General features: G+C 48.2%; 1 protein-coding gene and 1 long non-coding RNA gene across 4 annotated transcripts in view; both read left to right on the top strand.

Annotated features, from left to right (window-relative positions):
• Nucleotides 1–9,670, top strand: part of Xxylt1 (xyloside xylosyltransferase 1) — a 126,086-nt gene extending 116,416 nt beyond the window's left edge. For 2 of the 3 annotated variants that reach the window (XM_030249136.1, XM_006522200.2), the window contains exon 4: nt 7,283–9,670. In XM_030249136.1, the coding sequence (XP_030104996.1) occupies nt 7,283–7,679 (397 nt within the window). In that variant the 3' untranslated portion in view covers nt 7,680–9,670. The remainder of the gene's footprint in view (nt 1–7,282) is intronic. The other variant, NM_198626.2, reaches the window with a different exon arrangement.
• A 2,568-nt stretch (nt 9,671–12,238) lies between these two features.
• The window catches only part of Gm46565, a 39,458-nt gene continuing 25,294 nt past the window's right edge, over nt 12,239–26,402 (top strand). Inside the window, exon 1 of the long non-coding RNA XR_001781996.1 lies at nt 12,239–12,839. This is a non-coding gene — a long non-coding RNA (predicted gene, 46565). The remainder of the gene's footprint in view (nt 12,840–26,402) is intronic.

Below are 26,402 nucleotides of genomic sequence, written 5' to 3'. Positions count from 1 at the left end.
CCAAAGGTGACATGGGCTCCGTCTCCCCCTCGATAAACATCCCCCACCCCCTTGGCTTAGATTCAGGGAACAGACAGAATTGGTTCTCTAAGCTAAGGCTAAGTGTTGTGTGTGGGGAGAGCAGGGGCCGGGTGCTCACAAGCCCAGTCTGCATCTTAACGTCACTGGAGTCCCAGAACTCTCCAGAATTGAGTGGATCCCTGACAGCGGTGCCCAGCCCTCAATGAGGCCTCCGTCTCTGGGACCCTGCCTGCCTAGCCTTTGTCCCTGGGCATCTCAGACTGATGTGGATTCCTGGCCTCTGCCTCATCCTCCCTCTTCACCCTGGGGGAGGGAGCCTCACAGCTGTCAGCTTGCGGGTACAAGATGTCCTCTCTTCTGCAGCCTTCCTGAACTCTGCCTCCAGTATCTTCTCACAGGCTGTGCACTCCTGCCCCGGGATCTGATTTCCCCTCCCCCAGTTACTTCACCCACTTGAGGCCAACATGTTGGCAAGTGCCTCTGTGACTCTCCAGACAAACACCAGTAAGATGCATTCCAGGGTTCACCTGACTGGTTCCATTCACACCCTCCCGGCTCCGGCAAGCCATTTTATCTGTCTGTTATTTATCCCAAAGAGGATTGTCCAAGGGACCTTGAAAATTAGCATTGAGGTCAAGCTGTTCTCACTCTAATCCCTCCTTCTCTATAGGTTACTTCACCTGCCATCTTCCTAAACTTCCTCCATATCCTTGACCTTAGATATGCCCCAGGGCTCCCCTCTTCCTGGCAAATCCCTGAGCCTGGTCCTCCTGTCCCTACTTTAGCTTTCCTCATTAGAAGCTGGAGACGACAGCCCTCCCCTCACTCAGTCCTTTAGATATTAGTGTGAATATTAGTAAAGTCTAAACAGTCTAGGACACAGTAAGTGCTCTCTGATCATTACCCATCAGGTCCTTCCCACCCCCGCCCTTTCCCCAGCACCCTCCCATCAGTCTGGTTGCTCTGGCACATGCTTCCTTGCCCTCCTCTAGCCTCTCTGACAAGATGCCGTCAGCTCCCCTCTGCTTCATTCAGTTCATACCCTCTCCAGTCCAGCATGCCCTGCTCCTTGGTATCCCTTACCCACTTCTCCCAAAGGTCACTGTCACCTCCTGTGCACGGTCAAGCTCTTGAGCCCCAAGGCCCACCCTCGGTGGCCCACTTCCTCTTGCCAAACCTTGTGCTCTAAAGGTGCCACAGCCTCCCAGAACAGCACCCACGGCTAGAAACCAAGGGACATTTCAGACTCAAAGAAAATGGACCCGGAACTTTATATTGCTGTGACTGCATGCAAAAATAAACCTCTTTTTAATTAAAAAGATGAGCGCTAGATGCTGATGGCTTAGGTGTGGAGGGCACCACATGGGGAGATAAAACCTAGAGAAAGGCCTGACTGTGCGGAGAGGAGATGGAGTGGAGGAAGGCCTGCTGGCCTGGATCACAGGGTTGGCTGATGCGTGGCCTGCAGACCCAGCCAGGTCTGTGTGGCTCTGAGGCTCCTCTGAGATCCCTGCAACAGAGGAGCCCCAAGGCCTGAGTTAGTATCAGCTGCTCAGGTTTTAGTGCAGAGGAGAGGTGGCTGGGGTTCCCCTAGGCCGCCATCTTCCTGACTCCACTTCTTCCAGCCGCTAAATGTCTGAACTCAACAAGAGTCTGGGGTTCCTTCATCAGCCTGTGTCAGCCATCTGCTGGGCTTCTTTACAGCTTTGTATCTTCTCCTCACATGCCAGCCCTCCCAGCCTGCACTGCTGCTAATGGCTCCCTGTCCCTGGCTTGCCCTTCCCCTTTTCCAGGTCCTCCTTGTGCAGCTCTTCCAGAATCTACCCAACTCCAGCACCTCCGTGCCCTGCAGTTTGTAGGATGGACTGGTGGCCGTCTCCTAACCCTGCCTCGTCTTCCCAGCTCCAGTGCAGCAGGGCTAGGAGAAAGGCTTGTGACTAAGGTTTTGCCCAGGCAGGTTGAAGAGCCTGCTCCCAGGTGGCATGGCATGAAGCCTGCAGTGTGGTGGGGGCTCAACACCTCCTGAGAGGGGTCAGAGCTTCAGGGCCTGGCTGGGGGCCTGGGGAGGCCTCAGACTGATGCTGTGATTCTTCCGGGCTCTGAGAGGACTATGGGTGTGTGGAGGGGGCTAGGCTGTCTCGTCAGAGTTTCTGTAGCCCCCAGAGATTGACTGGTCATAGCCTGTGCAGCTGTGGGAACCAAACAGCAATGTAGGTCACCTTGAATATGCCCAAGTCTGGCACAGGAAGCCATGTCGAAACAGAAACAACCAGATGGCTGGGTGGACAAGGGCTGGTTGCTGTGGTACGCACCCTTAGCAAGCTAGGCAGGCAGGGAAAGACATCTGCAGAGTCAGCCCTCCTGGGGCTGAGCGCCTGCAGTGGCAGACAAAGCCATTTCCCCTGGGCACACTGTTTCGCCCTCTGCTCCCGGAGCCCACCCGAAGTCCCATGAGAGTTCTCTTATCCCTGTGCCCAGTCTAGGCCATTGCCCAGCAGGCCACAGTGGCCCACACAGTTGGCCTCATCCTTGCAGTGGGGTGTTCTGCTCGTTCGTTTTGAGGTCAGTAGATGCTCCTTCAGTGATACCTAGCTGCTGCCCTCAGGTATCCTCTGGTGCCCAGAGTATCTCAGTGAGAATGAGGCTTTGGGCGTCTCCTGCTGGATGACATGCGGCTGCTGCTTCTCTTGTCTTGTGGGTCCCCAAGCCCTGACTAGGGAATAAAGGACAGACACCCCATACAGAAAAGCAGGGATCTGGTGGGGTCCATGCACACTGGGGGAGCCACGGCTCCACACCAGCAACCTGGAACCTCAGTGCGGTCCTTGGGTAGAGGTTGGCTAGTCTTACATGCAGACTATAAGCATCCAGGAGGAGGGAGGAGCTTTAGTTGCTCATCTTTGCACACGCCGGTCCCTCATTTGCACTCTGTCTCCAAGGGAAGGCTTTGACACTGTCGGACAGTGAAATGGCAGTGCCCATGTCAACAAGACACACTCCGTCAGGACTTCCCCGACCCAGGCTCTGTCTGTCCCTTTGGGCCCTCAGGGTTCACATTGCTGGCCAGTGTCCCTTTTGTCACTGTCTTGTCTCTAGCAATAGCCACCTTTCCACTCTCCAGGCCAAGCTCCCCACCCACCATGACATTTTCTCAGCCCGTGGCAGCAGCAAAGTCAAGAACCTGGGGGGTTCCAGGTGCCCCTCCCCACATTTTGAGCCTGTAGATGGAGAAGATTCGGTGAGATGAGGATGAGCCCTGATGTTTGCCTAAACTCCAGCTGCTGAGGCGGTAGCTCCCAGCACTGTTGAATGTCACCTTTCTTGGGAATGGAGACGTCAGGATGTAACTGTTGGTGAAGGGGGATTTGTTGTGGAATAGGACAGCCCCGTACTCTGGGTGAGCAGAGATACCTGTGCACACAGAGATCACCCCTTGAAGGTGGAAGTCGGTGATGGCTGAAGACACTAGCAGAAGCCAGGGCAGCGTTGAGGGTGTTCTTCCTCACAGCCGGCACAGGCAGCTCCATGCCACCATCCGACATTTAACACCGCAGTCGCAGCTGGCTGAGTTTCTGTTGCGTGGCCTGCCTGGTGTGCCTACTTTGCTATTAGGACATAGTCAGCTGATGACCTCAGAGTTCAGGGACATGGAGGGAAAGTGAAAGGTCCTCTTTGCAGGTGGTGGCAGAAGAAAGTCTCTTGAAAGCTTGGCTCTTACAGCAACAGCTCCCCAGTGCCCTGTATGACCCTCCCTCCCAAGCTGAAGGCAAAAGCGCACCAATCCCTAATCTGAGTGTGGTCTGCTCTGTCCCTGCTGTGTGGATGGGTAGTGGTCCTGATCCCTCTGCCCTCTAGTCCTATTACAAATAGCCCCCTGCCCTAGGAACTTTTCTTATCCTCCTAGGCTGAGCCAGGGACACAGACCATACGTCTGCAGAACATGCTGGCCAGTGAGGCTGAGCGGAGGCTGGTTTTGCGAGGGGAGGCAGGAGGGTCAGGACTCGCCATTTCAGATGAGGAGAGCCTCAAGGAAAGCACTGTAATTTGTGCCTCTTACAAGGTCTGCTGGGTCTCTATTCCCGTGGAGTCCCTTCCTCCTCTCAGGTAGCCTGGTTCTGCCCCTGAGGACTGGTCCACCCGTACTCATGGGCCTTTTTAGCCTGGGAAGCTGAAGGCTCAACCTTGCCTCATGCTGTCTTCCATATTAGGGATATGGAGTTTGCTGACTCAGTTACTGGCCTACAAACAGCTGGTGTTTGTAACCCACATTTCCTACGAGGGCCTCCAAATAAGGGCAGGTGTGCGTCCATCCTACCCCTTCCAGGGATGTACCATCAGGAAGAAAGGGCTTGAAGGGGCTTCATTTGCACTTTTTCCAACAGGCCTCACTGACTTTTGGAAGCACTCATTATTTACAGTGGACCATCTGTGCGAGGCTGGTTTCCAGTTGAAGACTATGTCCAATGAGAAGGAAAAACCTAACCCCTGCTGTTATGGCACCCAGGTGATCATGGGGAGTGGAGCGAGACCACACAGAGCAGAGCGGATGGCTGTGAGCATGGGCAGCTTGCCCGAGAAACTTCTGGAAGATCAGGGCTCAGGACCACATGCCTGGATTCATCCAGAGACCCTGGGACATACATAGCCAGCCCAGGCCCCTGTGAGGCTGCATACTGAGCTGATTCAGAGTGGTTCTTAGGTCTGCCCCCAGAGCCAGTGACATGACAGCAGTGGCTATAGATATCCTGGTCCCCAGGTCCCTTGGCCTCAGGTGTGTTGACCAAATTCAGAAATTGCAGAAGAATTGGAATTCAGGTGCCATTCCTTGGAACATTAGCCTGTGGAATCTGAGGAAGTCAGAGAAAGGTAACTGCAAAGATCAGAAGCCTCCTCTAATGGACCAAAGACCTCGGTGTCCCGGGAGCATAGGAGAGGGCTGTGCAGTCCACCCCAACCCTGCCTTCATGGCACACAGGGAGTGTGGTGCCACCGACTCCCACGCAAGAACTCGGCTTGCCCCAACCCTGTTCCGTTCTCTCTTCGTGCCTGTAAAGCTGCCGTGGAGGCCGGGGAAACCAGCGGATCCAAAGTCCTCTGTGTGCTGCCTTCAGTCCGGATAGAGGGAGGAGCACTTTGACCAGGGCACACAGAAGGCCATTCTGTGCTCAGGGAGGTTCAGTTTCCTTTCAGGCTGTGTCTGCTTGCATTTCTAGTTTCCCCGCCCCTTTTTGTCCATGATATATCAAAATGTGCTGATGCCCCAATCTGGCTCTTCCTAGCTCTTTGTTATAGAATGTTTCTGCCTGGTGCTGTCCCTGCTTGGTGCTGTCCGTCTCTGCCTGGTGCCATTTCTGCATGGTGCCCTGCTGGGTGCTGGGCAGTGTGTTCCCAGGGAGCCACCCGGGTTTTAGTTTCCACCTGGAAATGTTCTCTCTTCATCTTCCAGGCCTTCTTATGGTCACTTTTGATAAGAGAGGGAAGGTCTGGATGCTTCCAAGCAAGGGTATACCCCATATACACCTGACCCCCTAACTGTAAACTCCTTGCTGGAGGACCAGAGACTTCTCCATGGTGGGTAGATTACTCAGGGTAGTGGCTCAGCAGCCTTACCTCGGCCTGCTCTCTGCTGCCACCCGACACAAAAGGCTGCACAGACTCACCCCTACCTTCTTCATAGTCCTTTCTTTCTTCCCAGGTTCCTGTCATCTGGGGAGCCTACATGGGGTAGAATCACCTGAGGACCCTGTCCCTCCCACCAGACCCTGATCTCTCTGGGGTCTTCTGCAAGAGAAGGGAGGAAGCAGTGGGCAGGATGGAGTCTCCATAGAACTCTCTTCCTCCCTGCTAAATGTCATGTTCCCACCTTTGGAAGAGGTAGCTGGCTTGTAACCTGACCCTGAAATTAACCACCTGACAGTAGGGTCGAGTGGTATCGTGTTGACACGTTGGCGACCCATCATGGCAGGTTGTGTGGCCTGGAGGGCCACAGCATCTCAGCTTGCTCTCAGAGCTTATCTTTGCCAAGCTTTTATCAGCAGGCAGGTGCCAGATCAAAGCTCCTGCTCATCTTAGCCCATTCCTGACCAGACTCTAACAATGGGCCTGTGTGCTCCATTGGTTGGTGTCCCACGAGCTTGCTTTCCCTTACCAAGATCAAACTGTCGGCTGCCTTTCTGACATGTGAGACCACAAAGAGCGCTTGTCTGTCTCCTTACTGGGCTCATGTGTCAGAACCAAGAATGGACCTGGTGCAGGTCATGCATGCTGGGGTCTGGTTTGCTTTTGACCACAACTGACCCTTTACCTATGTCCTATCCTGTGAACAGTGTGAGGCAATTTACCTGAGGACCCAGGCTCACCCTGCCCGTCCCAGGCACTGCTGCTGAGCCTTGTCTTTGAGCACAGGTTTGGGGACCCCATACCCCAGATGCTGTAACACCCAAGATCTTGATGCTTCAAATGCTAGAAAGCAGAATGGCCAGCTCTCTAAGCATGTCAGTCACAGGGAGGTTTCCAGATGTTTCCTTCCCTCCAGCTGTTACACCTCAAGAGCCTAGGTTGGCTTTTCCAAATCTGCTGGAGAAATGTCTAAATTGAGGTGGCGTCCCCTCCTAAATGCCATAGTCCCACTTACAGCTGCTTTTCACCCTAACCTGCAGGCATCTGCTGAGCGCTATCTCTGGACCCCAGCCTGTACCTAGCCCCTCAGAAATGCTAGGCTCAGGGTCGTGAATGAAGCTTGTTCTAAAGGGGAGAGTGTTGGGATCAGTCTGAGTTTGGCTGCCTATGGCTTTGCCATCCATCATTCAACTCTTCCCACACTGTGTCACGTCCTCTTCAAGACCATAAAGACAGGGTGGGGAGTTCCACGTTGCTGCCGTCCGGAGGACGTGAACTTTGGGCCAAAGGCCTAGGTTTCGTCTCTGCTTCTCACCAGCTGTGTGAGTTGAGACAAGTTACACAGTCTCCCCGGGGAAGTGTTTTCCTAGCTCTGTGGTGATGGGCCATCTCACAGAGCACAAGATTCCGGGACCTACCTGCCATCTCTACAGACCCTAACACAGTGGCAGTGACAGTGATGACCTCATCAACATGGTCACCCTGGGGTTGTGGAGGATGTGAGAGCCTGAGTCTTGGAGCTAGGGGGCCTGGATTCAGGCTCTGGCTATGCTACTTGCTGGCGATGTGCCAGAATCCCTCTGAAGCCCAGAATCCCTCTGCTTTTGTTTCTAGGATAACTCCGTTTCCCTTCCCTTCACAGGCACACGTTCTGGCAGTTCCGCCATGAGAACCCCAAGACCAGAGTTGGGGACCCTCCGCCTGAAGGACTCCCTGGCTTCAACAGTGGAGTGATGTTGCTGAACCTGGAGGCCATGCGCCAGTCTCCGCTCTACAGCCATCTGCTGGAACCTTCGTGGGTACAGCAGCTTGCTGACAAGTACCACTTCCGGGGCCACCTGGGGGACCAGGACTTCTTCACCATGATTGGCATGGAGCACCCTGAACTCTTCCATGTGCTGGACTGCACCTGGAACCGGCAGCTGTGCACCTGGTGGAGGGACCATGGCTACAGCGATGTCTTCCAGGCATACTTCCGCTGTGAGGGCCACGTCAAGATCTACCATGGGAACTGCAACACACCCATCCCAGAGGACTAGGCACCAGCTCACCCGCGATGCTGGTGGGGCTCCCGGGCCTGGGGAAGAAAGAGAGACTCTGCTAGGACACTCTTTAGGGGTGAGGTGCTGCAGACCTCCCAGCTGGCTGGCTCCTATCCAGCCAATATCCAAAGAAGCTTAGCTGAGCCTTGCTGCTGCTCGAGCTGTTTTCCTCCAGGGCAGCCCGAAGGACTGACACGGGTGTCTTCCAGGAGGTGGTCGAAGATACGGAAGGAAGGAGAATTGCACCCTTGTCCACACGGAATCAAAACCCTTGTAAAGAACTGGCTTTGCTAGACCAACTAAGCATTTCAAGCGGCAGGCTCTAATGCTTGGTGAGAGAAGAGGTGGGTGCTACTGTGGCTCCCAGTGAGCACTGAATGCCTAGTCAGGGTTTTAACAAGCAGCCCAGGGCTTGAGCCTCCAAAGGAATGCCACAGTCCCACATCCTTTCCCAGGAGGCTTTGTACCTCCTCCAGATGTTCATGTTGCTTGGTGCTGGCTTCAAGAGCAGCACCTCATTAGATAAAGACTGAACACATAAAAAAAACCCTTACTATAGTGTCCAGAGCTCTTATCCCTCCTCTATCCCAGAACCCCACCTTCTCTTGTCTGTCTACCTGCTCCAGGTGACCTGACTTCTACTAAAGAATCAAACCCGTCATCCAAGGACAGAGGTTGGCCATGCCGGGGCATGCACTAGATTCACTCCAAGGAATTCACTCCAAGTCTAAAGTACTGGGTCACAAGTACAATTGGGGGGGCTTGGGAAAGGGTGGCCTCCTGCTCTCATTGTAGTCTCTGGAGAAGAAAGAAAACCAAACTCGTAATTGTCCACTGTGTCATGCCAGCCCCTACCCCTTCCCAGAAGTGAGTACCATTTCTCTGTGTGCTTGAGACGGGCTTTGTGAGTCAGCTGCCCACATGAAGCCCCACAGGCCGTGTCTGCACAGTCCAGCTCATGTCCTCAGGCAAGAAATGGGAGATTCTTATTGTATATAGTCAGTACCATGAGCGACAGACACTAGCTGATGAATAGACTTTGAGAACTCTTGAGTCACGGTGTTTGTTCTCTGGCCAGTGTTCAGGGCTCTGGATGGGCAGTAGGATCAGCATCAAGCAGAAGGCCTAAGAGGCCCAACCGGCAGGCCTGCACGTGGGCGCAGTGGGTGGTAGGTACTGCCCTGTTTGCTTCCAGGTGCAGAACTATCTCGTTCTAGCTCTTAGCAGGCTCATCCCCTGCCGGGAACAAGCTCAGAAGTCTCTGGCTCCTTAGCCCAGACCTCCCAGTTCCATTCATGCTGGTGAGTGGCACACTCCTTCACTGGCCCTCTGCCGGGCCCAGTTCCTCTGTTCTCCTTGCTACTTGATTTCCTATTCATAGTGTCTGGTTATTAGATGCCTGCGTGCGCCAGGCATCGTCTTCAGGATTTATATGTGCCCTAGATAATATTCATGAAAACCTCATCCAGTTCACTCCAGCTCTAAAACTGATGGATGAAAACAGAGACACGGACAGGTTCTCTGCTGTGCTGTTTACTGAAGCTTTTTACTGTGCAAAAATGTTGGAAACAGCTTAAAATGTTGGCTAGAGAAGCAGATAAATAATGCATACTGCAACCGTATGGTGGAATATATCGCAAATCATTTGAAGGAATATTTAATGTACCAGGAAATGCTTATGCTAGTGAGTAAAGAATACACAATATAAGATTGTATTGTGTCCTTTTATTTTTAATTACATATATGTGTGCATCTATATATATATTTTTGCATAAACAGGTACATACGTGAAATGCATATGTATGGGTGAAAAGAGAAAAATTTAAAAACAAGCCTAGTCTGTATTTCATTAGTTCAGCTCCTCAAAGACCGTGCTTCGGCCACATTAACAAAACAGTATCTCGATGGGGGTGGGGGGGATTAATGTACAGGAAGTTTTTTAAACTCACAATAACAGATGAATTTTTCATCAAGAATTAAAGTGTTTCTTGGGCTGGAAAGATGTCTTGACGGTTATGAATACTGACTGCTCTTTTAGAGGTCCTGAGTTCAATTCCCAGCAACTACATAGTGGTTCACAACCATCTGTAATGGGATCCGATGCCCTCTTCTGGTGTGTCTGAAGAGAGCAATGGTGTACTCACATACATTAAATAAATAAATAAATAAATAGGATTAAAGTGTTTCCAAAGCTACAGTGTCTTCTGTTATTCAAGAAAAAACAGTAAACCAGGTATGCAGCACAACACTCTCCTACTTCTGTGTGTGTGTGTGTGTGTGTGTACACGCTCACACGCACGCGCGCGCATGTGTTATTGTGGGACAACACCAAGTACAACTTTGTGGCATCGGTTCCCTTCTTCCACCATCTCATCAGCCCCCACCCCCAGTTTACTTTGTGACCACACCTCAGGAGTTCCCGCTCCTCTGTCACCAGTGGCTCTGACCTAGTTAGTGCCTGTGGCGAATGGTAGAATCATAGACAATAGGAAACACAGAAGCTAGGGCTTTACAGAGAAACCCTGTCCCGAAAAATCAAAAAAAAAAAAAAGAAAAGAAAAGAAAAGAAAAGAAAAAAAAAAAGGAAACACAGCCAGACTGGCAAAAGCCACTATGGATTCCTCCCTTGCCACAGGTGGCTTTTGACAGATGGAAATCCAGACAGCATTTCTGAATATAGAAACTTTATCTTCATTTATGTTACTTTCCATTTTTCTTGATTATTCATTTTATAACATACACAACAAATGCTATACATTTAATCATTTTAATTACATTCATCTATTCAATATGCGTGTCTATATTCAGTCACACACATACCACATTGCCTATACCCCAATGTGGAGGTCAGAGGACTCGTGGGAGTCAGTTCTCACCTACCATGTGTGTTCCAAGGATGAAGCTTGCATTGTTAGCCATGACAGCAAGTACCTTGACCTGCTGAGCCACCTCCCCAGCCTGATAGACATTTTTTTTAACCACTTTCCTTTGCAAATCTCATCCTGTTTTACACCTCGTGGGTGGCCATAATTGATGTCTCCATAGGAGAACAGTCTAGGCTAAGTGAGCACTGGTCCTTACCTCTTCCATGGCTGTCTCCCTCTCTAAAGAGATGTAATCTAATAGCAGCACGGCCCCCGCTTCCATTTCACACAGTGCCGCCTCTGTGCACACACAAAGTCCACTCCACATGTGCTGATAACACTTGGAAAGCTGGCAGGCTTATGGATGGGATTCACTCTTATATGTATGCCAAGCCAAACAGACTGCAGCAGCCCCCGCAATACTGCATGAAGCCACAGGAGAGTGCCCAACCCAGAGCACACCAGGGTAAACAGGTTCCTGCTCAAACCTCTCATTTTAACAATAACTGGCGGGGCTGGAGAGATGGCCCAGTGGTTAAGAGCACTGACTGCTCTTCCAGAGGTCCTGAGTTCAATTCCCAGCAACCACATGGTGGCTCACAACCATCTACACTGGGATCTAATGCCCTCTTCTGGTATGCAGGTATGCATGCAGATAGAGCACTCATAAACATAAAACAAATAAATAAATCTTTAAAAAAGAAAAAGAAATTTGAAAAAGTCAATGCCAGGGCAGCACTTGGTTCGTTGAACATGGTCCACAGGATCTCTGGGATTGCTTAGCCTGGTATGACAAATTAAGAAGCCTAAGAATAGGCTTATACAGCAAGTAGAAGAAAATTTATAAAGTTAAATACATAGGAAAGAATGTTAATTTAAGTTATATAAAAGAAAAGGGGACATATATACCCACTGAGATATTAATCTCTGTGGGGGGAGAATTTAAGTATACATAGATGAGTAAATAAATTTAGGCCTTGATCTCACTATTAAAAAGTAATCATGAGCTGGGCAGTGGTGGTGCACGCCTTTAATCCTAGCACTTGGGAGGCAGAGGCAGGCGGATTTCTGAGTTCAAGGCCAGCCTGGTCTACAAAGTGAGTTCCAGGACAGCCAGGGCTGCACAGAGAAACCCTGTCTTGAAAAACAAAACAAAACAAAAATTAATCATGTAAGAACAAGGGGGGTGGGGTGGGCTGAAGAGATGGCTCAGCAGTTGAGAGCACTGACTGTTCTTCCAAAGGTCCTGAGTTCAAATCCCAGCAACCACATGGTGGCTCAAAACCATCCATAATGAGATGTGATGCCCTCTTCTGGTGTGTCTGAAGATAGCTACAGTGTACTTACATATAATAATAAATAAATCTTTAAAAAAAGAGGGGATAGTTAAAGAGCACTGTCTCAAGGGATAATAATATTTAGTTAGATTGCTTTAATTAAGTTGTTTTAATTATCAAAATGCATGTGGTTAAAAGTTTTTTGGCAGTTATGATACTAAAAATCCTCTGAGCCAGGCGTGATGGCACACACCTTTTATCCCAGCACTCGGGAGGCAGAGGCAGGCAGATTTCTGAGTTCGAGGCCAGACTGGTCTACAAAGTTGAGTTCTAGGACAGCTAGAGCTATACAGAGAAACCCTGTCTCAAGAAAACCAAAAAAAAAAAAAAAAAAAAAAGGCTTTGGACCTTTTCCAGAATGATATGGATCTGACATGAAGGGGCAGACCCCCTGAAGATGTTGGCTACAGGAAAGAAAACCTCAAGATCAAACAGGACAGGTGCCATGACATGCGGATGGGAACAGCCCTGAAACTGGCTTAGACATACAAATGTCTCTAGCCAAAACTTCAGCTAAAATTAGACAAGAAATCTTGTTGGTTATGGAATCCTTAAGATCCATCATGCCATCCTTCACATGGCATAAATAAGGACTTATTACATTGGTCATTGACCAAATTAATGCATACAAGGATAGTTGTCTTTCTTGCTCAAACAAGGAACAAAAATCCTTAACTGATCTGTGCACCTTACACAATCCATACAAATACCTTAATAACTTAAATTTTGTTGTAAGATTCATACATTGCAGAATGTACAACTCTGACAAGATTTATCTGCAGGGATGCTAAAATGGCCTGCTGTTCCAGCTCTTTGCTTCCTGATGCTGTTTCCAGAGACTTGCTTCAGGAATAGCTGCTGATTCCCAATGGACTCGGATCATCCATCCTTTCAGACCAGACAGATCCAGTCAGAACTTCAGTCAAGTCCTGAGCCTTCTAAACATACTGAGCCTGGTGAGACAGATGCTAAAGCTAACTAGCTCGTTGTTGTTGTTATTGTTTGGGTTTTTTTGTTGTTGTTGTTGTTTGGTTTGGTTTGGTTTTTGGTTTTTCAAGACAGGGTTTCTCTGTGTAGCCCTGGCTGTCCTGGAACTCACTCTGTAGACCAGGCTGGCCTCAAACTCAGAAATCTGCTTGCCTCTGCCTCCCAAGAGCTGGGTTTAAAGGTGTGCGTCACCACTACCCGCAAGCTAGCTTTCTTAAGTCTAACCAATTTTTCTAATTTTCCTACCCCTCCTCACCCCTTTAAAAAAGATTTTGTCGTCCCTATTCAGCAGGAAAATGTTGTGAAAAGTCCTCATCCCAATCTCTTCAGATTGGGTGTCTGCTTATGAATATTTTACAAATTGTAAACTGTAGATAGGTTGTCATTTTAAGGGATGATTTGGAAGTGGTCATAATTTTGAACAGGAAGGAAATATATGGGATGGATTACTAAATTTATTCTTAAACAAAACATTGTATAGCCATAATTGATAGAAATCTTTATACATGATACATAATTGAAGTATAATTTCTTACATTGGTGCAGAATTTATTCATTAATACAGATTTAAGGTTTTCGTTGATATAAATCTTTATATATTGATACAAATTTTAAAATTAATATTGTTACCCTAATATAGACATTGTGCCTATACAACTCATTTAAGAATACAAGGCTTAGACCCAGTCCTTCTTTGGCTGCTAATACAAACTGTTTACAATGATTAAGTAATGCAAGTTAAAGGTCAGATGGTAAACTCCTGGTTATATTAGATTGTGATTTAATTATAATAAAGTTTTTAATATTATTCAAATAAAAATAGCTAAGAGTATCAAGGTGTAACAGTTTAGATATACTTTATATAGATAATCTTCAAAAACATCAGAAATAAATCAGAATATGTCATTTATAAATCATTAGATTTTTGATTAAGAGACATGTCAGCTCTTGACAGTACCCCCTTCACAGTTCAAAGATATTGACCATCATAACCTCCATATAGAGTTGCTCCAGTTGTGACAAGGTAGCATGGACAAGAATTGCCCTAATTCATTTACAGACAAAAATACTGCCCAGGAAAAAAAACACAATGTGGGATAGTTGACAACTTAGGTCTGCCAAGACAGAGTAAGATAGTCTTTCATAGGTCCTGCTTCACTTATGGTCTGTCAGATAATTCTGAGCCAGAAGGCTAAAGACAGATGCTCCAACATTTTGAGGAGTAGGGAACTGTCCAGGTAGTCAGCTGTCTCTGCTTAAGTTCTGGAAACTGTGTTTTTTGTGCTTCCTATATATTCAGGTAATATTTAATTCATTCTCAGACCTCTGATGAGGTTGAAAACTAGTTATAGTCTTATAGTCAAATGTAAGTTGTTTAGCATTGAGGAAGATGATGTAGATTTGAAAGGATGGTTTCCAAATGGTAATATGGGTTAAAATCAAAATATGATTCAGAAATAGAATTGTAAACTCTTTAAGTTAGGATAGATATTAGAGTAATGTACCTAATCTGACAAAATTGATGGACTGGGTGCTATTAGTGTATATCACACCTTATAGTGTATATAACTATATTCAATGTATAGCTAAGGGAAAAGGCCTTTTAATGGACAGAAAGGGTAAAATATCATAGATTTGATTTATTGCTTATATTATTCTAATTGCGTTCCCAAATTACACAGGAATTCACATGTCTGCCTGAGAGATGCTGAAGCCCCCTGCCCCAATCTGGTTGTAATTGGTAAACAAAGTTGCTGATGGCCAATGACTGGGCAGGGAGACAAAGGTGGGACTTTAGATTTCCCAGGCAAGGGAACCAGAAGAAAAAGAAAGATTTAGAATCGCCATGCCAAGAACAGAATAGGATGCAGGCTTGAGAGCTGTGGAAGACAGAGAACCAGCCATGTAAGAGGTGGGAAGAGCAGCCCTAGGGGCCCCTTCCCCTATTGGGTCTGGGTGGCAAAGATGAAGTATAAATTGTAGTAAGTAATTATTCAAGAATACCAGAGGAGAGGAGAGGAGAGGAGAGGAGAGGAGAGGAGAGGAGAGGAGAGGAGAGGAGAGGAGAGGAGAGGAGAGGAGAGGAGAGGGAAAGGAGAGGAGAGGGAAAGGAGAGGAGAGGAGAGAGAAAGGAGAGGAGAGGAGAGGAGAGGAGAGGAGAGGAGAGGAGAGGAGAGGAGAGGAGAGGAGAGGAGAGGAGAGGAGAGGGAAAGGAGAGGAGAGGAGAGGGAAAGGAGAGGAGAGGAGAGGAGAGGAGAGGAGAGGAGAGGAGAGGAGAGGAGAGGAGAGGAGAGGAGAGGAGAGGAGAGGAGAGGAGAGGAGAGGAGAGGAGAGGAGAGGCATTAGCTACATAGAAGTTTGAGAATGGAGCAGCCATTACACTGGTTAAGACATATTAAAATAGAAGGCTGTGTGTGTGTGTGTGTGTGTGTGTGTGTGTGTGTGTGAGTGATTTGAGGATACAGAGCATTTAGGTGGACAGCGAGGAAATCGCACACCTGTCACTGGGGAGTAGAGCGGATTAGTCCTACCACTTCAGGGAAATACAGAGGTTTCAATTCTGGTTTAGATGACCAGGAGGAGCTGCCTTGGGGACACTCCAGGCAGACCCAACTATTGCTGGGGTGTGTGTGTCTGGGACTAGTGCACAGAAAGAAGGCTGCTGTGATGGGGAGGGGGAACCCTGTCCTGAGGGAAAGGTGTCACCACACAAAGGTCCCCCTGCACCTCAGGAGGCAGCCAAGGTAGGGATACCCTCTACCTTGTTTGCATACCCCCAAGGCAGTTGCTTCTCTGACTCTTCCTGCTGAAGTGTAAGGTTTGCTCCAGCCCTTCCCTCGGCTTGGCAGGGAGCCTCTCTGGGACTTAGGGGAAGCAAGTTATCAACACTTCAGTTGATGCCCCATACCCATTCTTGCTCTCTTCTCAGCCTCACTCCTTTTGACCAGCATACCCTACTCTTGTTCCCCAAAAGACAGTCATCCCAAAGTGTTTCCCGTGTGTCTCCGATCTCACAATGTGGCAGTCTTGTTTGATGCCTGTGACCTTAATTGGAGTAGCCACTCAATGTAGCATGGGACTTCTCTTGAGAGACACATGTCTAGTCACCCTGAATAGGAAGCCAATGAGAGACCAAAGAAACAATTCAACCCAAGTCTAGCTTGGTGAGTATATTGGTTATTTTTAGGAGTATGGGTGAGAGCTACTTACCAGGAGCACACACAACTCAAAGGAACTTGAATCTCTACAAAGCCCACCCTTGCCTGGGTGAGAACTTCACAACAGCTGCAACCATGGGTTCTGCACAGCCTGCAGACAAGATGGGATAATCTCCTCCAGGCAGCTGAGTGAGTCTCTGGTAGGCAGGGATTCTTCACTCCCTCTATAACGTGAATCTGGGGGGTTCAGCTCTCTGAGCTTGCAAAATGTGTTGACTGCCAAGTCTCCAGAGCCCAGAGTGAGATGCCCTTCTCCCTCTGGGAGGGAATGCTTCAATTTAGAAGAAACATTTTTGCAAATTAAATTAATTTTAAAAAATCCTGTCTTTAAAAAAACCCACAAAACAAACAAACAAAACCAAAATAGAACACACTACCACACAGTGCAAAAATGTATCATCTTAGTCATTTCTAAGTTCACAGCTCTGCAAGTGTGAACATTCCTCACATGGTGCACCCGCTCTCTGTGGCTTCCCCAACTAACAAAATAGAAACTCTATTCTCACTGAGCAACATCCTATTTCCTCCTCCCTGAATCTCCTGGCAACCACCACTATAACTCTACTTCCTGTTTCTATGAACCTGATGACTTTAGAAACCCCCAGGATGGTAGCATCTTACTGTAGTCACCTCTGTCGCTGGCTTCTTCACCACAGAACATCTTCAAAGATTCACCCATGCCGCAGCATGCAGCAGGGTTTCCCGAAGGAATCTTTTTAATAAGGATGGCTACACTGCCCTTTACATCAGCCTACAGATGCACATGAAGACTGTCCGCCTGCCACCGGCCCTGAACACACTGCTTCTCACTCTCCACAGCACTTCCCCTGAGGAATTCCCTTGTAGTCTCCATGTCACATACAGTCACCCAGTCACCTGTGTCAGCCTCCCTGTCCTTGTTCCCTGTGGGCCAGGTGAACAGTTCTTTGGGTTGTAGACCCAGGGACCAAACCAGGAAGGACCAAGAGGTAGACAGATGTTTCCATTTCTTAAAATGTATTCACTTAGGAGTGCTGGGGAGATGGCTCGGTGGTGAAGAACACATGCTTCCAGAGGACCTGAGTTTGATTCCCAGCACCCACATCAGGCAGAGCCAATACGTCAGACCTCTATGGTCTTGCAATTAAAAAAAGAAAAAGAAAATGTATTTGTGTGTGTGTGCATGCATGCATGCGCACACGCAGGTATTGGTGATTCCAATAGAGTTACAGGTGGTTGAGAGCTGTCCAATGTGGGTGCTAGGAACGGATCTCCAGTCCTCTGAAAAAGCAACTCATGCTCTTAACTGCCGAGACATTGCCTCAACACCAACACTTCCATTTTTGATCCAGTGGCCATGGTTGCCTTCCAGTCCCCTTCCACCCTCTCCAGCAGGAACCCCACTTTCTCTACATGCCTCTGCTTGTTTACATGTGTCTCTGCGTATAGACACATGTGGGTCATCGTCATATCAGAGTCTTCCAAAAGATGGTGACTACTCCCCAGCCATCCCAGTCAAGGACGGTTTTATGGGACCAGAGGCATAAAGCTAAAGACTGAGTCCCTACATGGCAACTAGAATGTCCGTGCTTTCAGAACATGTGTGCTGTTGGGAGGCAGTTAGTCGTCTTTTGTTCAGGCAACAGACAGTGGCAGCAGGGTTGATCATCTCCCGATGCTAAGTGAACACAGGCTTAGAAAAATGAAAGGGCTTGCTCGTGGTCACAGGCAGACAGCTTTGTGGCAAACTTGGATCCATCTCATCCTTTCTAACCTTTTAGGAAAATCCTCCTTAACTCTAAGCTGGGAAGCCACAACAACTTGTCACCTTAGTCGTCCCTCTTTCTGGGTTTCTATAGCTCTCCTACCTTTCTTCCCTGCCCAATCTCCCTCAGGGACGCCAGCCTCCTTCTGTCACCCCATGCTTTGAAATGTCCCAGGTAGTGATCTCACAGTCTCCTGGCACCATGTGTCACAGCCTCCCATCGCTCCATGTACCACACAGTGGGTGGGCATACTTTCATGGAGACAGCTATCTTCTATCCTGCTTCTGTGGTCCACGAATGGCCTGGTCTGTGTGCTTCCCTGGAGGTACCTGCATGCCAAGAGCACACCTGTCTCTCCTCCCCTGCCTCACCTCCTTTTCTTTATATTTATTCCTGCTACCCTTCCATGGAGCCCAGCTGGAGGTGGAAGAAGGCTTATTGGGACCCCAGTCTGTATTCGATGCCCCTTGTTTGCTGCCTGTCATGTGTGTCTGCTTGCATAACTCTTACAGGTTTTCTAAGAAGTAGCTATAGTAGGTAATGGTGAACATGTCCTGAGGGCTGGAAAGGAGGCTAGCAACATCCTGGTGTTCTGGGTATGGCCCGCAGAAGGTATGGAGACTGAATGGCAAAGAAGCAAAGAGATGAAGTGGGCCGTGTCTAAACTGGTGTCCTAACCAGGAGAATACCCTGGAAAGACCACCCTGCAGGTAGGGTAAGGTGGAGCTGGCGGGGTGATCTATGGAACCGTTAGTTTTTTTCAAAAGCACAAAGAGATCAGCCTTATTCTTCAATGCTCTCTCACTGCTGTGCATGGCACAGAATCTGGCAACTCCCTCTGCCCCTCAACCATGGTGGTGGCCTTCACCTGGGCACCTTGAAGGCGGGAACAGTGTGTCTGGACCAACTGCCTGGCATGCTGTGGGTGCTCATGTAATGTTTGACCACAGGAATAAGCAGGAATAGTAACACACTCCCAGGAGGAAAAACAGCAGCCGTGGATTTGTGGAACACAGTGTGAAGAGCTGGTGGACACCCGGGGCCACCATCCTCAGAGGGTCCCAATGAGCAGAAGAGGAAGGGAGATGAGCGTCTGAGCAGCCAAGTAGACTTAGGGCCATGAGTGGAAGTCCAGGAACCAGCACCCATGTTAGACAAGCTCCCTGGCCGTTACTGAATCCCTGTGTTCTCATTTGTCCTCTCATCAAACTTAAACAATTTTTTTCTTTTCAGTAAGTGATTGATTTGTTCTATGATTCCTAGGACCTGACTAGAAAATGTTCTATTGTCCCTTCCGGGACAATGGGTGATCCTGAAGTGTAGGCAGAGGGGAGATATACTCAAGGCAGAAGAACCATCCAGGGGTGTCATGGCAAAGGCTGTGGGGTGCCTGCCAGTAGAAAGGAGGTGGAAACCACCAGTAGGTAGGAGGAGCTTTGCTGGCTGCAACCCCTTACCCTTGACAACCCCAAGATTCCGGAGCTCCAGGATTATCTGCTGGCCTTTCCTTCATGCACCCCTGCTGGGAAACAGTTCGCCTTCCAGAGCACTTTCAGCCCCAAACACCTAAGTCCACTTCTGGGAAGAGAACTGAGCTGTTAGGAGAATGCTTCTCACCTCCCACCATGCCCTCCTTTTTCCTTTCCACATGGTGACCTTGATCCCTACAAAGAGCACCACAGAAGACCACATGGAGCATGGAGAGATAGATGAGCGGGAACACAGGAAGGGGAAGGGGACTGGGGAGGGGCATCCTCTGGGTCTCTGCTGATGCTGGCAACACTGGCAGGAGATAGCGCCATGAAGACAGGGTTTTCTTTGTGTGCTGGTCAGTTCCCACATGGTCATGGTTGGGCAAAATCCTGAAGAAGCTCTAGAAAGCAAATAAAGGAAAATTATAGCTGATGTTGTTAAAGAGGAAGAAGACTATGATGTTAGCAAAGTGAACGAGGAACTGTCGCCATGGGGCCAAGACAACACGGGCCAGCACCAGAACACACTGCTATTTCCTTTCCTAGAAACCAAGAATGTCATCTGTGACTGTGAACGAGACCTCTGAGGGCTGCCGGCCTGCTTCATTGTAGCGTGGAAGTGAGCCAGTCGCTCTCCCTGCCCTCCTGCCATTCAAGCTTCCCATTCCCTTCCTGGTGTGGGTGTGGTGATGGTGAAGAGAAATTCTCCTGACCCGTGGATCACAGGATTTCACAATTCACAAACAAGCACTGGTGGGGGCAGAGCCCTTTATTTTCATAACCTCATTTTGCCTTACAGCTGTGTCCCTCAAGGAAGGGAAAGGAATGATGACCACCATCTAGCATGTAGGCGAAACTGAGGCTCATCGTGGTGAAGTTATTTGCCAAAGCTCGCCCTACTTTCACATTGTATATAGAACTGGCACTAGGCTAGAGGACCTCTGAGTCCCAGCTCTCCTGTCCCTGTAAGAGCCCTGGCATGTGTGCGTGAAGATGCTATGGTAAAGCCTAATGCTTTGATATTAGTGTAAAATAATTATAGAAACATGAAACGTTCCTTTTGTTTAAATCCAAACAAAAGAACCAAACATTGCCAGGCTTAGAGGGGTGCACCTTTAATCCCAGCACTCAGGAAGGAGGCAGAGGCTGGCAGATCTCTGTGAGTTCGAAGCCAGCCTGGTCTGCACTGCAAGTTCCAGGCCAGCAATGATTACAGAGCGAGACCCTGTCTCAAAAAGAAAAAGTAAACAGAGACGTGAACATGGATGTCTCTGGGAGGTGCTTTGTCTCCAGCACCCACATCCACGACATCCCCTGCGTGAAGGCAGACACGGCCCTTAGTCAACAGCTATCTTATCCTCTCCTGGGAAGAGACAATGAGGAAGGAAGTAGGTGACCATCTAGGGAAATGACAAAGGGCACAGAAGGCAATTTGACAGATAGTTCCAGAAAGTTCTGGAAAGTTTTAGCTGGTCTTGTTAGGGCTGGCCTTTCCAAGACCAACAATGAGCAAGGGAAGTCTGTTGGGGTGCAGGTAGAAGGGAAGGAACTCCAACACACTGTTGGGGTGACCAGAAGGCCAGCATGCTCAAGGCATAGAGAGAAGGGTGGGGTGCGCAGTCAGCTCACAGAGAGCTGACAGGCTTCTTCAGCTGCAGGAAGGAAAGACCTGGTCATTGTGTAGGGGCGATGTCATCAGGGAGATCGGGTAGCAGGAATAAAATAGTTTGGGTCGAGGTGCTAGCAGTTTGGGTTAGAAGAGAAGAAGCAGGAAGTGTTTTGCAGGGGAGCATCAGGGGCCTTTGAGGATCAGAGCTGTAGGCGGGGTTGGGATGAGCACTGGGCTGGCTTGATTTGTCAGTTTGACACAAACTATAGTCACCTGAGAAGAGGGCACCGAAACTGAGAAAATATTTCCAGAAGATTGGGCTGAGGGCAGTCTGTAGGTATTGTCTTAATTAGTGATTGATGGGGGACGGCCCAGCCCACTGTGAGTGGTGCCATCCTTGGGTGGTCCTGGGTTCTGTAAGAAAGCAGGGTGTGGAAGTCATCGGGAGCAAGCCAGTAAGCAGCACCCCTCCATGGCCTCTGCATCAGGTTCCTGCCCTGTTTGAGTTCCTTTTCTGACTTCCCTCAATGGTGGACTGTCGCCTGGGAGTATATCCTGAAGCAAACCCTTTCCTCACCAAGTTTTCTGGGTCATGGTGTCTCATCACAGCAATGGAAACCCTGACTAATTGAAGCAGGAAGAGGAAGCTATGCCAGGTGTACTCTTTCTCTTTCCTACGCTGTTGGCTAGGACAGTCAGGAGCGTGACTTTATCAAGACAGAAAAGAATTGAAAAAGAGAAGTGTTGAGGGAGGGGAAGAAACCAAGCATCTTGTTTTGGTTTGGTCTGTCTGTCTCTTTGACACGGGTTCCCACTATGTAGCTCAGACTGGCTCCAAAGTTGGCATCCTTCTGTCCCAGTGGCTCACATTCTGGGATTACAGGCACAGGTAGCTATGCCTAGTGAGTGTCCTATGACTGTCAAGGGAATTAAAGGTGTTTGTTGAACAAGTACAAACAGCTCCCCAACAAGTTGGGGCTCTGAGGAGCTGTTGAGAAGATGTGTCAATTCTGGGAGTCAATTGTATGGTTTGGTTCAGGAAGTAACTGATGGCATACTGCTTCCTCTTCACCCTTTAGAAGTCACCCCCAAACAGAGGAGAACAAAGCCCCAAGGTAAACCTCAAGTCCAGTGAAATGAAAGACGTCTGTAGCTTCAGATCATGCTACTCAGAGATGGGGAGTGGGTCAGACGGAGAGCCGTCATTGTTTACCTGAGAATACGCCTCCATCCGTATGCTCAAGAGACAGAGCTGTAGACAGCAAGAAGCTAGGTTACCGGGAGGAAGCCCTGGAAGGCAAAGGAGTGGGAGGCGCTGGACGAGAAGAGAGGAAGGGTGACCAAGGACATGGCAGCTGGCAATGGATAAAGTGTAACAATGTGTACCGAAAGTCAGCCCCACCCAGGCTCCCACCAGTGAGTGTGCTCTCCCTGTCATGCTGGGGACTGGGACTTTCTTCTCTGAAGAAGATGAGCCTGGAAGGTTGGAGAGCCGGGTAGGATGGGGAAGCCAGACTAAGCAAGGAGCTAGCACAGTATGAACGCTGAAGACCAGGGCTGTCCCGCCCATGCTGCCCGACTTGAGGACTGCTGCCAGGCTCTTATCCTGACAGGTATTTTGAAGCACCCTTGTACTTTCTGTAGATACTGAACTGCCCAGGAAAACCTGTAGTGATTGCCATTTGAAGGTCTAAGTGAAAATACCAGTGGACCCCACCGAGCATCCTACAAAGAGGTCCACAAGTCTCCTGCCATCTGTGCAGCCAGGTTTCCTGTTAGCATTTGGCCATAGCGGGATAGCCATGGTTCATCAGATGCCCAAGGAAAGCCTTCCACACAGAAGACAGGGATCCAAACAGTCAGAGGAGAACTCACTCAAGTGAAATGCACGACGGAAAAGAAAATGTCAAATGAACCGCTTCCTCAAGAAGATTAGAAGGCGATCTAATTATAAAGAATAGGCATACCCATGAAAGGTTCCCAGGAATTAGAAACAAAAGCTAAGCTGGGAAATCCCATGGGCAGAAGGCAAGCATGATCGGGTGATATATTTAAGGAAACCCTCCTGGCTCCCAAAAGGCACTCACAGGTAGAAAACCAGGCAAAAAGAGATGTCCCAAATTCTGCCCAATGGGAATTGTAGAGAAAGAAACACGAGAAAGTTGGAAAGTGATTACCAAAGAAATAATAACAAGAAGGTTCCAAGACTGGAGGCCATACGTGTCTTGTCCAGTGAACGATGACATGCGTGAAATCAATGTGAAATACAAGACTATCAGAGAGAGGATATTGAATATCTATTAGAGCATGGAATGTGAACAGAGACTAGAGACATCTTCAGAGACAAAAATGCCAGGATATTGGCTTCCCATTAGCTAGCTATCTCAGGGAAACTTCTGGAGGAAAACTGCTCCCATGAGGAAGGAAACCAAAGAATGTATGAGGGCCAGGAGGTGGGAGACCATCTCGGACTAAAGGGGGCGCCCAGGAGGCAGGAGACCACCGAGGACTGAAGGGGGTGCCCAGGCAGTCAAAAGGAACTGAAGGCTGGAGAGGGAGGGGGAGGAGGCTGGGCATGGCAGTCCTGGAGGAGAACAGAACTGGCAAAGTTTAGTGATGAGTTCAACCCTGCAAAACCTTCGGTGACAGACTTTAAGGATATGGGTTGACCTAGCCAGATGGTAAGAGAAAGCTAAGCAAACCAAAATCATTAACTCTAGTGAAATAAAAATAAAAGATGTTCGCTATGAGTGAAAGATATTAACATAATCATATCAATAAAATGCTATTATAGATTTTTTTAGTTAATTTTTAAAAAATTAATGGCTTAGTGGATAAAGGCCTTTGACACCAAGGTCGATGACCTGTGTGCTATCCCCAGGACCTACATGGTGGATGTAGAGAACCAACATTGGCAAGTTGTCCTCTGTTCTCTGCATGTATACAATGGCACATACACACATCTACACACATTCACACATGCACAACACACATACATGTACATACACATGTGCACATACACAAACACAAATAAATGAATAATTAAAATATCTTATTTTCTATAGTAGTTAATTAATAGATAATATAAATTCCTTATTAAGGGGCTAGAGAAAAGGCTCAGAGGCTAAGTATGTACCACTCTTGAAGAGGACCTGAATTCTGTTCCAACACTCACATCCAGCGGATCACAACTGCCTGGAACCCCAGCTCCAGGGGAACTGATACCCTCTACTGGCTAATCTGAGTATTGCAACTATTCCTTCTCTTCCCCCTCTTTCCACCTCCCCCTCCCTTCCCCCCTCTCTCCCACTCTTCCTCCTGCCTCGCTCTTTGACTTAAATAAAACTATTTACACTAAATATTTAGATAAAAGAAGTCACTGGTATTTAAAGTTTCAGGACTGATTAACGTTCCTAACCAGAGAGTGTAAATAATAATATAATAATAATAATAATAATAATAATAATAATAATAATAATAATAATAATAATAATGAGAAGAAGGAGGAGGAGGAGGAGGAGGAGGAGGAGGAGAAGGAGAAGGAGAAGGAGAAGGAGAAGGAGAAGGAGAAGGAGAAGGAGAAGGAGAAGGAGAAGGAGAAGGAGAAGAAGAAGAAGAAGAAGAAGAAGAAGAAGAAGAAGAAGAAGAAGAAGAAGAAGAAGAAGAAGCAGCAGCAGCAACAGCAGTCCCCAGGGCCCTGGGCCTCCCAACACATAGATCTGCTGATCTGAGGATGAGACCCTTGTAGAGGATGTGAGAGGAACGTACCCAGGCTAAGACTTTCTAAGGAGGCAGCAAACATCTGCTAACACGAACTGCTGAATTAGGAGCCTTGGGTCAGTGGCCTTGGCTCTTAACATCTGACAGCTGGAATGTGCTGGTTAACCCATCCTCAGAGGAGTTTACAATGTAGGATTTCTGCCCATGCCCGGCCAATGTGTGACTTACAAAAACATCTGCTTTGGAAATCCCCAGTTTAAACAACAAAACAAAACAAAAGCCCTCCCCCGGCATCTGCAGTATTCTTGGTCCTGCTGATTCAATGCACAGGAACTGCAAGTCTTTGTTTCCAGGATAGATGCTATTTCCTCTGACCTCTGTGCTGACCTTTAGTTAACAGAAACAAAAGAGGGGTTCAGTAGAGCCCAGAGGACTGTGGTTTAAGCAGGAGGGAGGGCTGGGCTAATACTGTGGACTCTGCAAAAGTACTAAAATTGAAATTATTTGGGGACCATGAATGCAATAGGATTTTAATCTGTACCCTTTAGACATAGCTTGCCAGCCTGACCTTTCTGCGCAGAGTGGATTTACTGTGGGTGACTGTCACTGTATTACTGTGGCCTTTCAACTCCTGCCCCCAGTGGAGAAGAGCCTTCCCGTGTGTGGCCCCGGGTGTTCTCTTGTCAGGGACAAATGTGTCTTTCCCAGGGATTTTGTCGTCTCTTTATTAAATACGACATCATTAAAAATTAAATTGCACAAATCTTCAATTAAGTCTCTTCACATCTTTTCCATATGTTGTGCTGGGGCTTGCATCCTAGGCAACTGTTCTGCACGGAGCCGCTTCCTCAGACCTTGCCCTCAGTTCAACTTTGAAGCAAAGGTAATATTGGAAACTTACCCATGTGTAGATATTTACTGTAGCTTGTGCTTACTGCTTGAGGTTAGATTTATGTCCACGTGGTGGCGGTACAGTTGGGGCCAGATGTTTCCAGGTTCTTGGTGTCTTGTTGAAAGAACTGAAAACACTCATGCACGCACCATGAATAGTAAGTAGCAAGCAGAATTTTTGTGCAGAAGCAATGTATAGGCCACATACCCCAGGAGAGAGTGGGCTCTGAGCGAGTACTCGCCAGCACTACGTGACCATTTGGGGATTTCTTTTATTGGTCTACGAAGAGGAGGAAGAGTTAGTTGCTAAGGGGCAAGGGACAAGGGACAAGGGACAAGGGACAGGTAGTTTCCTGGTTTGATTGACAGGCTTGAGTTATGTAAGCCTTTGTTTACTGTAAATGTCCTTTCCCACAATGCGTCTGTTTTTAATCATTTGCACATCCAATTATGCATAGACATTAGGTGATAAATAAGATTTTTCACCTAAAAGTTTATTTTAAGAACACAGTTTTCTTCCCATTCACTCTGCCTAATTCTCAGTCAGACATTGTAGACCACAAAGTGGAAGTGACTAACAGTGCCAGGGACCCATCGCTTTGAGGAACCAGATTGCCTTGGGAGAGGGGTATGCATGCAGCTTATCCAAGGTTGCTAAGTGATTTGCTGGGAAAACAATGTGTATTGCTTAAGTCAAATGGAGTCTGATTTGCTAAGCTATCCCTGCGTGTGCCAACCTCAGTGGAAATACTATGTGAGCATATGGTAGACTACCCAGCCTCTTTACCCAGTCCCACATCGGTGACACCAGGTTGGTAATTTGAAATTTGGGGACATTTACACCACAGAAAACTGACAAGTGCCACAAGCTGGACAG

This window comes from Mus musculus, chromosome 16 (genome assembly GCF_000001635.26).
Source record: "Mus musculus strain C57BL/6J chromosome 16, GRCm38.p6 C57BL/6J".
Taxonomy (NCBI): domain Eukaryota; kingdom Metazoa; phylum Chordata; class Mammalia; order Rodentia; family Muridae; genus Mus; species Mus musculus.
This window is presented reverse-complemented; position numbering and strand designations above follow the sequence as displayed.